Source organism: Culex quinquefasciatus, chromosome 3 (assembly GCF_015732765.1).
Source record: "Culex quinquefasciatus strain JHB chromosome 3, VPISU_Cqui_1.0_pri_paternal, whole genome shotgun sequence".
In the NCBI taxonomy this organism is placed as follows: Eukaryota; Metazoa; Arthropoda; class Insecta; order Diptera; family Culicidae; genus Culex; species Culex quinquefasciatus.
In genome coordinates, this window is record NC_051863.1 from 74,356,197 (window position 1) to 74,369,052 (window position 12,856).

General features: G+C 39.4%; 1 protein-coding gene across 1 annotated transcript in view; it reads left to right on the plus strand.

The window, feature by feature from the left end:
• Positions 1-11,508: 11,508 nt before the first annotated feature.
• Positions 11,509-12,856, plus strand: part of LOC6039226 (acetylcholine receptor subunit alpha-like 2) — a 77,614-nt gene continuing 76,266 nt past the window's right edge. The window contains exon 1 of the mRNA XM_038259016.1: positions 11,509-12,301. Coding sequence (XP_038114944.1) covers positions 12,083-12,301 — 219 coding nt within the window. The 5' untranslated portion in view covers positions 11,509-12,082. The remainder of the gene's footprint in view (positions 12,302-12,856) is intronic.

A 12,856-nucleotide genomic window follows, 5' to 3' on the forward strand; every position in this document is an offset into this window, starting at 1 on the left:
GCGAATCTCACAGAACCCGACAATTCCTCACTGCTTAAATGGAGCCTCTCTTGTGTGCGTTCTGCCTCCATGGACGGGTATTTTGTGTACACATTTCAGTTATAAAATGTTATTACTCACAATTCACAGCACGTATCCAATATATACAAAACGGGTTTTCCCGCTAAAATGGGATCACCGAAAATGTATATATAATGTACAGCTTTTTTATTTTTGCTCCCACCCTTCCAGTCAGTCTGCCCACTTGCTCAAGCTCAAAGTCATTTTCATCGTGGTGAAAGCAACCCCAACCACAGACAAACCAACGCGAAGCTTTTCCACACACACAAAAAAGTGCGCGTTTATATTCATTTCTGTTGCCAACCCTGCCCGGTGGCTGGCAACAGTGGTTGAGATATCAGACGTTTGATGGGAGTCTTTCCTGGCTACAATCAGCGGAACGTGCCTATCGGTCAGGCGATGAAAGCTCACTTTGAAACGCTGGAAAAGGAAGCATTCCAAATATGTGAGCTCGGGAAATTCTAACAGCAAAGGCACATTATAATTGGGCACATCTTGCAGCAGCGGTCAAAATTTGCTGAAAGGTAAAATTTCCGAGTTTACTCCAAAAACGCCACAAAACCCCGTCATGACCGCCCTGTGGATTTGGTTTCGTTAAGCCCTCCTACGGAAAAAGGACCACGGTGGTACGTGCCAAAAATCCCTTCTCCTTGATGGTGCTATCCCAGCGGATGACTGCCAGAACCTCCGAAGGACTCTGGAGGGCTTAACTTATATGCAAGCGTGGTTACGCCGGTTTTTTTTTTTTTGGCTGCCGGTCTGTGGGTGGAGGTTGTAAATAACAGAACAACAACATCGACACAAGACAGCAAAGAGGCCAGAAATGGCATCTTGACTCGGGAAAGCAAGAAAATTGACAACAAATTGGATTATCCAGCCACATGCCCCAGCCCAGCCCAATCCCAGGGTCATCGAGCCTTCCCCGAAGAGCACTGCCGAACATGGCCAGATTATTGCAGATGTTATGCAGATTGCTGGCAGTGGGGAGTTGTTCGATTTCTTTTTTCGGAGGGACCGAACAATTGCTTGGGTCAATTGACGAAAGTGGTCTTCGTAGAATACTCAAAATGTATAAAAAACGACATGGAGTTATTGTTGCTTATGGCAAGTCATACAAACTCATACAAACTATTGCACGTGTTTTCTTTTGCTTTTGTTTTTGTCTTTGACATTATTTTTGTTTTTGGCTTAAAACTTTCTATTGCATTTGTTTTTTTTTTAAATGGAAAAAAATAATAGTTTTTTTTTTGAAAAAACGTTCCTAAAAAAAGTTTCTAAGATCTCAAATGTCTGTTTTTGTTGTGGTTTCGAACATCAAACATTATACAAATAAGTCTTTTTTATCTTTATAAAACAATAGAGATATACACTATTGAATACGTTGCAACGCGTTATTGAGGAATCCTATTTAGGCAGAATTTTTGAATCTCCTGAAACCACTTAAAGGGCTGCAAAAAACAATCTACAGCACTACAAAATTTATATTGGATGCTGGTTGCGTTCATTGAAAAGCCTCATTGCTATTCACTCTTCGAAATCCAAACACTGTGCAACTATCAACAAACAAATCCCGCGCTTCTCCACAAGATGTTTCAAACTAAATCTAAATCTCCAGATGATTCACGAGAAACATTGCTCTTCCATTTATTATGTTTTCGCAGAAACCTATTTGCTTGCCGTGTCACGAAATTTGCTAAAAAGAATTTACTCCCATTCAAGTTTTTTTTTTCGCCTTTCTCCCCTCGTGCGCTGGCGTTTCAGGTATGATGCTAAATTTCCCTTTGTGAACTTTCCCCAAACTTATCTTTTTTCCATCAACAAATTATATTTTAGATTCACCCCACCAAAGGCAGAGCCACGCCGCGAACGTTGAGCCAAATCCCTAGCGTTTTTTGCCGGTTCGACTTGGAGTCGCCCTCTGGTTGTTCTTTTATCTTAAGCCAACCAACCGCTACGACCGTGTCGACGTTGAAATTTTCGCGTCCTTTCTGCCCGGCACACTCCGTTCTGGTTGATGGCACGATGGGCATCCGGTAGACCCCTCCATGCTACTTGCTCCACCCCGGAAACCTTTCACCTGATCTGCTCCCCCCGGACGAACAGCGCTGAAATCTTGTGAATATTTGAAAATCGCAAGTTTCATCGTTATTCATTACATAAACAATCATTCTGCCGCACACCATGTCTGCCTTCCTACCTCGGCTATTTATGTTGGGTTCTATGAGTTGACTGGTTGACTAACCAGAACTCGCGGCACAAACTTCATCTCACGCTAAGGCTGGAAGGATCGACAACAAGCACGTAGCGCTGCTGGTGGGGGTTTAAATATACTCAAAGAATCCATAACTTAAAACAAAGAATCATGCAAAATTCTGGAATTCCAAACACATTTAAATTATCAGGACACATTTCAAAAACAATGTTTATGGGCGTTTTATAGATTCTAGGCTGTAATTATAATTAAAGCATGAAAAATAATCCCAATTTTCACAATACCAATCACAATTGTATGTAAGTATTCAAATATGTGTCTTTAATCTTGAGGTACCGTCATCAGGGGCAAATTGGGACAGATGTTTAAGCTTTGTAACTGCACAATCTCCAATAATTTCAAGATTCAAGTGCATTCAAATTTGCTGTTCTTATTCAGAATGTAAAATTTCGATCGAGTATGTATTTTATTGCTAAATACTCCAAATTTTCAAAACACTGTGCATTAAAAAACATTTTTTAGGTTTTGACATAGGACTACGTCTCTACTTACTATATTGGGGGGCCAGTTCAGAAATTCGATCCAAAGCGTCACTTTTAAGGGTTCAAAAAAGGGGACATTTCGAACGCTTATATATTTTCCCCTGTGAATTAATCCAGACGGTTGAACCACCAATCGAAAGGAAAAGACTTCAGCTATCGTTTACCCAAGTAGCACACTTTGTTCGCCAAAAGATTTCCGAACTTGTTGTTGAACTCATTTACTATGTTTTCCCAACGTCCCTGAGAACTCTTGAACGCTGGAAAAAGCGCACGTTTTTTTGTTGTTGAACATCTCTTAACCTGTTAGAAATGTGCGTGGTTTAATTAAGTTTTACCAGCGCACGTCCTACTTGCATAGAGAACGTTTGTTGAACATGTCATAAGAACTCTTGACTATAAGATTCTGAATTGGGTTGGATAACGTCGTTAGAACCGTTTAACAACATTCTGCCTTTAAGATTCAGGAGGGAATTAGGCAAACGTTTTTATAACCGTTCAAGAACATATCGTGGCAGACAAGAATGTTAAAAAGGCTTTACATAAAATACGTCCAAGATGTTCGCTCAAAAGTTGTTTTTTCTTTATTTAATCCTTTATTTGTGAGTAATGTCGCTTTACGATACTTTAACTACTAGTTTTTTGTAATTTATTAGTTTGGACAGGGATACGCCATTTATGAATAATAATAATATGATGGATGAAACAAAAATATCAACCATAAAAAAATCATTCAGTTTCCTAGTTATGCCTTTGGGGAATTTTTTTCAATTATTTTTGAGTGCTAATGAACATCGCTTGCTACTACTACTCTACTACTGCTGCTGGTTCCCGGTGCTGCATTTTCAGTTTTCCTTTTTGATGAAGAATGCTCAGGGCAAGTATCGAACCCAAGATCACTCCAAATGTCAAGTCCGGGCGCGCGTCTGCTTCTTTCCACGAGGGGTTATGTTGGATGAGCAGGCCTAAACGTCAATAAGAAGTCTGCGGTCATCTAGGTTTTACCAAGTTCACTAACAGTTTGCCCAAACTTCTTTCGAACGTAAGCTGTTTCTATTTTTAGGATTATCCTTGCTTGTTTCGTTAACATGTCCTTGCTCGGATTTTAGAACACGAACGCGAACTTCACATAAACAACTTGTTTACGAGAAATCCCAGCCGAAGAGAAAGGTCAAATCTACTATGTTATCACGTTCAGCAAACTGAAATGAAACATCATGTCTGCAAATGTCATTTTGCTTTACGAGTTCTACAAGCATGTTTCATTGAGGTCAGAATAAACTTCAAAATGAACTATTCGTAATCCGTTGCTAGATTTAGCATTTGTGTTACACAGCCATGTTGAACAATGGTTTTTTGATCAAAATGTGAACAATTGACCAAATTTTATGACACTTGTTCAATAATTAACGAATAAAAACACTTATGCAGCAATTGTTCAACAAAAAAATAAAGAGCGATGTTTTTCTTGCTACTTGGGTAATTACATAGAAAGTTTGACTAAACATAGTTAAAGCACTTAAAACATGCAATCAAAATGAGTAATTTTTCAGTACAAATCGGACAGATGACCAATCAGAGCGAGCGTATGCATTCGAGGCCGCGCCCCCTTTGCCCCATTCTCCGGCTCTGCCGCCTTTGAACTTCGTACAAAGCCGCACCAAGCGGACCGGTGGAAGTCGCCATGATGTGGCGGTTCTCATGAAAATGACAATTTCGACAACCTGGAGAGGCAGGTGATCTCAAAGCAGGTTCCCCCGGGGCCCGGAGGGACATTTACAGAACCATACGAGTTGTGGCAATATGGGTAACAAAATTCATAGTTTTTGATACTGAACATGAAAATTGACATTTCTACAGTAGTGGCCACAACCTGGAGTGGCCGGTGCCCTCAAAGCAGGTTCCCCTTGGGCCTGGGGTAACATTAACCGAATCATACGATTGGTGGCAATATGGGTAACAAATTCATAGTTTTAATATTGAACCTGCAAATAGCCATTTTGACAGTAGTGGCCCCAACCTGGAGTTGCCGTTGCCCTCATGGAAGGTTCACCTTGGGGAACATTTATGACAATTTTGCCGACAAATCTATGAAACAAAATAAAATAATCTTATTCTAAATTTTACTAGCAATCCAAAAACATCAACAATCTCATTAAAATTGTTTGGTCCTATGTTCTGTTATGTCTCTGACATACCATCTTGAACTTTTTTTTGCAATACGTGTCTTGAACAATCGGGTTATTCGCATACATTTCGATAGTAAAAGATGTTTTTAAAAAGTGGTAAAAAATACAAAACCACACACTAAAGTTTTTTCGCTGCAATTCAGTAAAGTTTTTTCGCTGAAATTCAGGAAAGTTCAACTGAAATTTCAGTTAACATTCCAACGCCCAAGGCTCCAAAAAAGTTGGAACGGTAACTTCGCGTGTAAAAAAAAAATTCGCCGAAAATTCCGCGGAGGCAGTCGTTTAAAAAAAGTTGGAACGATGTTTTCGGTCGCAGAAATTACGGATTTGATCAAATCAAGTTCTGCAAAATTTTAGGATCATCTAGACATTCTTACAAATCACTCTGAACAAGAATCGTCCCGATTGGTTGAGTTATGCCCGAGAACGGGCGTGTTGAAGTTACCGTTCCAACTTTTTTGGAAGGCTTGGGCGTCCGTGTAAGTTGGACATGCGTTGTGCGTTCCAGTGTTAAAAATTCAGTAATTTAGATTTTACTGAATTCTAAGTTAACTGACATTTATCACGTTGACAGATAGTTTACTGAAATTTTAGTTAAGGGCTTACATACATGTAGAAAATCACAAAATTTCATATTATAGAAAATTTATTGAATCAACTAAAAATGAAGATATAACATGATAAAACTGAGTTTAAGACGATTTTGCGCTCAACATTTTGCCGTGCGCAAAGCGGACTGTCAAACTTTCTGAGCGTTTTTCTCGAAACACCGAGTTGATTTACGGGTGCCACGATATTTCGAGACCAAACTTGCTGAAATTTGAGGTGAAGACTCTCAAGACATTTCTGGGTGCATGACTGAGCCCGATTTTAAAATTTTGCTTTTTAAAAAAATACAAAAATCAAAAACTGACGATTTTTTTATATAAAACACAAAAATATTTTTATCTTTTTTTAAATTAAGTTTTTTTTTTTTTGAAAATCGGCCTTCGTCATGCACACAGGACCGGTTTAACGAGTCTTCACCAAAATTTTGAGCCGATTTGGTTAAGGCAATGTTAACATATCGTGGCACCCGCTTTTTAAACTGCTAACTTCAAATAGCTATATCTCGGCAATGATACAACCAAATGTCTTCAAAATTGTTTTGAAAATAGACGAAAATGTATATTTTAATGCCCTGAAAACAGATTTTAAATAAAATAAAGTGTGTGCTCATACCAACCTCTGACTTTTTTGACGATTTGCATGTATGTATCCCCTTAAATAGTTATCAAAACAGACACTTATTTCATCAATCCTCCAAACCTAACAAAAAGGTGGTTAGCATCAAGACATTTGTTATTTACATTTTTGTTACTTTTATTTCTTAAGATCACAACACAAAATTTAAAAACACAACACATTTGAAAGAGGATTTTCTCTTGGCAGCATCCAAACAATCATAAGTGACATTTCAGTGAGACAGATCCGCACTTGCTGATTATTCTGCCATTTTTTATGTTCATTGCCAAATTTCAGCAAAAGTGATGATAACTGAATCGTATTCAGTTATTTATTTTACTGAAAGGGCATTCCAAAACTTCCTGTGTAGTTATTTTAGGAAAGTCAAACTAGGTTTTTTTTTGTTACATTAATGTATTCATTTTTATAGTGAGTAGGAGGGAGTCTTAAATAAACCGTTGACTCTACACCCGACCGTTTGCACGTTATAATAAATTTCTGTTCGCGTTTTTCTGGGTCCAAAATCCACGAACCGACCACACGCGCGAACATTTGGTCTAGGTCATATGAAAGCCCATGTGAAAAATGCGTGACAGGGGAGATGGTAGTCTGAATTCCCAGAAATCTCTGGACGAAATATTTGAACAAACCCTAATAGAAATATTATGTGTTGAAATAAGGGTTTCTTAGCATCCGGTTCTTCCATACAAACTTTGGAGAAAAACCATTCGGCCCTATCTAAACATTTTTGAAAAATTCAAAGTGTACGTGTTTCTAAGGACCCCAAAGTTCATGCTTCCCCCTGAGTTGATCCAGCGCAGAAATTTCGTTGGTCGGTGTTACCAATGAAATTTTGATGTTAACTGAAAAAAATTGTTGTCCATTGATATGTTAGGTCGATTTTGAAGGGATCGAATCTAAAAGGAAAAATATTACTTGTGTCAAGTCTGAATTCTTGCTAACTTAGATTTCTTATTATCTTTATCAATGTGAAACTTTTAACATACCTCCTCCATCGTATAAAATGATCAATTTTCAAGATTAGTCACCCACAAAGCCGTCACTTCACATGGCCTGAAAGCATGCATGCTTGAATTTGGAAACCAAGATAATCTCGGGAAATTCAACAATTCTCACCGTGCTCAGTACACGCAACCCTTTCTGCATTCCATTAGCCCGTACACGCCAGACCCTAATATGCCCTAGAGAGAGACAGACAAAGACAGACAGAGAGAGAGGATGAAGGCCCAAGAATCCACCATGCACGGATACGTCCATCCGCCGGGGTTGCGCTTCGGAATTATAAATGCAACGGTTGGAAATGTTGTCGGTGAAATATTTCCAGCTTCCACTGCACACACACACACACACACACACACACACACACACACACACACACACACACACACACACACACACACACACACTCTCTTACATACACACACAAACATCCACTTTCCCATAGGCTAACAGATTAAATGGAACCGCAGCATCTCAACTTGGCTCGACCCGGCGGGAAAGCATACATTTTGGAGGTGGCGTGCACCAAAAACACACACACACAACATATCCAAGGCATCACAATTAAATCTCTCGTGTTATTTTTCTTTCCGCCCACCACCTCCAAACATGCAACCTTCTTCGAGTATGTGTGTGTGTGTGCGTGTTTGTGAGCAGGATTCCTCTGGAAACCGTGTAAAGTGCTTTTCGGAAAATCTCGTATCGTTCAAGGCAAGAAAAACTTTACTCCCGCTTCTATCTCTCTCTCTCTTTCGCTCTATCTGCATAATTTAAGTGCGGCGAATGAGAAAACTATAAAACAGTCCAACTTTCGCAATTGGATTAGCTTTTAATCTGAAGAATTGTAAATCAGGTTTGTGGAACGAAAGTTTTCAACCGCATCCTTCCATCACGCAGCAGCAGAGACAAACACACGCGTTCGGACCGAAAGGGGTGGTGTTTGTGGAGCAAATTACAGCTTGTGAAGTTATGAAATCATTTGGGAAAAGATAAAAACCTTGTTCTGGGCAAAATATAATTAACCTTGGGAGAAAGAACAACAACCCCCGGTTGCAGAAGATGTAAGAATTAGCATATCTTAAACCAGTGTCAATATAGTATGCCAAATTTCGCAATGTTATCATGCTTTCAATATTAGGATTTTGACAAACAAAATATAACAAAGAAATTACTCAATTACCCGAGGGTCAAACAAGCTCTAATTATTATTTTATATATATATATATATATAGAACATCAAATCATTGATGCCAGAAAGGTAGGAAAATTTATACTTCCGCTTGTAATTTACAAATTTCCCGGGAAACGCGAAATATTTTTTCCGGGAAAAAAAATCTTTTATAAGTATCTCGACGACGAGAACAAGATGTAAACAGGAGGAGATGTAAATTGCTGCACAAAAAGGGCCAAAATGCACGTGCGACAAGAAAGCACGAGCATAACGATATCAATTCGTGGTTCCAGAGATAACGCAGCAAAAAAGTCGGTTTTAAACACTTTTCATAAAAATGGCAAATGGATGGTTCCTTCACAGAAAAAAATCCGATGGTATAATCGCATGCAAAAGCATATAAACTTCGTCAAAGTAGACATTTAATATTACACACTGCAAAATTAATTTCACGGCAGGCATTTTTGCCTTCCTCACCTTACTGAGGAAAGGCTATAAAATCACTCGAAAAATGAACTTCTTAATTTGACCTCGTAGACCCACCTTCACGTATACCTATCGACTCAGAATCAAATTCTGAGCAAATGTCTGTGTGTGTGTGTGTGTGTGTGTGTGTGTGTGTGTGTGTGTGTGTGTGTGTGTGTGTGTGTGTGTGTAGGGATGTGGGTCTGTGCACCAAAAAATATGCACTCGATTATCTCAGCACTGGCTTAACCGATTTGGACCGTTTTGGTCTCATTCGATTCGTCTTGGGGTCCCATAAGTCCCTATTGAAAATTATGAAGTTTAGTAAAGTACTTCAAAAGTTATGCTAAAAAACGATTTTGGCGTATGTCCGGAAGATTGTAAAAAGGGTGGTTTTTGTAAGAAACCCTGTCATGTTATACATTTTCAGAAAGGTATTAAAAAGACCTTTCCAATGAGCCTAAAACATCAAGGATCTGACAATCCTATCAAAAGTTATTGGCACTTAAGTGTTATTTATACACTTTTTGGAGGCCGGATCTCAGATATTTCAATGAAAATGATGTCCGGGTCCATCATGCGACCCATCGTTAGTTAGATAATCGAAAGACCTTTCAAATGAGCCTAAAACATCAAGGATCTGACAAACCTATCAAAAGTTATTGACACTTAAGTGTTTTTATACACTTTTTGGAGGCCGGATCTCAGATATTTCAGTAAAAATGATGTCCGAGTCCATCATGCGACCCATCGTTAGTTAGATAATCGAAAGACCTTTCAAATGAGCCTAAAACATCAAGGATCTGACAATCCTATCAAAAGTTATTGGCACTTAAGTGTTATTTATACACTTTTTGGAGGCCGGATCTCAGATATTTCAGTAAAAATGATGTCCGGGTCCATCATGCGACCCATCGTTAGTTAGATAATCGAAAGACCTTTCAAATGAGCCTAAAACATCAAGGATCTGACAACCCTATTAAAAGTTATTGGCACTTAAGTGTTATTTATACACTTTTAGAGGTTTGATTTCAGATATTGTGATAAAAATATTGTCTGAATCTTCCATGCGAACTATCGTTGGATAGGTATTTTTATCAGACCTTGCCGATGAGCCAGAAATATTGATGGTCTGCGAACCATATCAAAAGAAATGAGTAATAAAGTTGATTTGTTAAACATGTTAAGGGGGAATGTTGCTATTTTTACTGAATGTATTGACTTTATGAATATGAGGAAGGCACCAACCACCTAAAGGTGGATTAAGTAACGTTTTTTTTTCAATTCAATTCAATTTATTTGATTAGTAAATAATCACTTTACAAATCCGTATTTCTTATAACCTAATAGAGTTTTGGAGTTCCTTTAAACTATGATTTGCACTTTGGCAAGAGAAGAAGAAATTAAAAAAAAGCCTTCTATATTTGCTAAGGAAAAGAATAGAAAGAGAAAAGCTTTAAACTGTATCACAATATGTTTTGTCTATTGACGTCGCACAACTTCACTGCACAAGACAGCTTATCCGTTGTAGATGTACTTCGTCATCAATTCACTGAGAGCTTGGAATTGTTCTGCCTTGTTTCGGCAGACACGAAAGCACGTGAGCATCTCTCCAGCAAGGGCGAACAACTCAGGAAGCGTGATAGATCATCACCGGTAACATCAGCTTGTCCCGAGGGAGAACCGCCCCGGCTACTCTAGCATACGAACCTCCCAGGCATTTTACACGCAGCTGAATCACTACATTTTTTGCTGTGTGTAACTAGGAATCAATTTGGAAAAGGCTGATTTTTACAACGGAAATAATAAATAACTGAAAATAGATTTCATATTGAATTCTATTATAGCATAAGTGTTCCTATTCGAAAACGTCATTGGTGCAGGTCTGTGTGTACATTTCTTGGTAGTTCAAATTTTTAGTAAATTATTTTAACAATTATTTTTATATATTAATGCCCAAACTTTGTAGAATATTGTAATTTTCTAACTCATACGATTCTGAGATATTTGAAATAAAACATAACATTTTCCCCATACAAGACTGGCTCTGTTCGCTGTAATAGCTTTGTTGTTCTTCAAGAGCAGAGCAGGTAAAGAGTATTCATTGACCCGATAGAGCTCCATGCGTCTCTGCACAACTTTTTGCTCCAGATCAACCACCCGTGGTCAGTAATGTTTATTTTAGAAATCATTCTTAGCTCTAATGAATTGCACAGTGATTTTTTTACTCATAGATTCATCATAAAATGACATTTGATGTATTTACCGTGCCTACAATCAAATTGTCGTAATCTAATCAAACTAAAATTGTAAAGTTTACAGAGCATTAAACGGTGTTCGTCCGACCATTAACCATTTCTAGGCGTAAATACCAATTCACTCACCAAAACATTCTCAAACAGAGAAAAATGTGAAAAAAATCCTGGTGTGGTCGCCTCTCAACCGCTCTCAAAGAGCTATACTCTCATCTGCTCTGCCCAGCATCTCTTCCGGAGTCTTTCAACCCACCACCTCTCCCAGCATCATCCCCCACGTGAACATGCGCACGTGGTTGCCCTGGCGCTCTTCTCTTGTGCTCTCTCTATCTCACCAACAACGTTACTTCCAGCATCCCAAAAAGCACCGAGCGAGAGCGTTCTTTTCCTGTATCGGGTACCAGTGTGTGCAGTCCGAACAAGGAGTAGCAGCTGAAGGTGTTGTTTTTCTCCACGAACTGACGTGACGTTTTCCCCGGATCCCGACCGACCGCTCCTCTCCGCAACTCTGGGAAGGAAAACGAAGTGACGACAGCGCCTCTGTCGGAATTTCCCGGTTTTGCAACTCTCGGATGGTCGCGCGAGGGACGATGCTGTCGCGGAGATGGCTGTCGTAAATTATCGCTAGTTTTTATCGGGAACCAAGTGGAAAAATAAGCACAGCTCGGAACAAAAGTGACGGCAACGCTAATTTCATTAGAATAAAGTGAACGTGACGAAGAGTAATGTGTCAGTGGCGTTGAAAGACCGGTGTTAAATTGCAAACCCCAACAAGGAATCCTTATCTCTCGTTCAGTGGAAAATTTGGCACGATAGAAAAAAATGACAGCTCGTAGCTGTCGGATGACGGCCACGGCGGCGACGGCGTAGTGGCGCAAGGTGTGACAAATCCCCCAAAGAAGAGCATTCCCACCGTCCCAGTCCCTTGTGTGCGTGCGTAACCACAAATGTTTACGAAAATGTCCCAACTCAATCTACCTCTAAGAACGCTAGTGTCGTGCTGCCTGCTATGGACGCTGTTCACACTGTGCGAGGCGAACCCAGACGCCAAGCGGCTGTACGACGATCTGCTGAGCAACTATAACCGACTGATACGCCCCGTCAGCAACAATACCGACACAGTGCTGGTGAAGCTGGGCCTACGACTGTCACAGCTGATTGATTTGGTGAGTGGGTGGGGCGGGATGAGGAAGATTCCGGGATGAATAATCTTAAACGTTGTTCATTGAACCCAGCCGAAACGTTCGGTCACACTCGGGCAGCTTGATCCGGTCTAATGAATTTCATAGTTGTAACACTGATTACGGCATTGTCCGAATTGAGATCGTGATGTAGTTTCAGAATTCCATTCGGCACATCCATTCCTTGCTTTGCTAAACTGTTGCATCAACAACTCGTCAGTTGTGTGCTATCTTGTGACAACGACCATTAAGTACTTTTCGAGAAAATCGATTTTTAAAGTTTGTTGGTAAATGATTCCAAAACTATGAATAATAGCACCAAACGTTTTAAAGCAATCGGTTCGTGTACTATCGCATAACAAACGCTCCAAGTTTCAACTAATTTGGTTACACCAGTTAAAAGATACAGTAAATAATGTAAACAAAAATCTGAAAAGCACGTGTCACAAGTGTGTTTCGAAAGTAAAATTGTACTACGTGTCACAAGTGTGCACAGAATTCCCATACAAACTAAAATAAGCTCAAATCAATGGTATAATC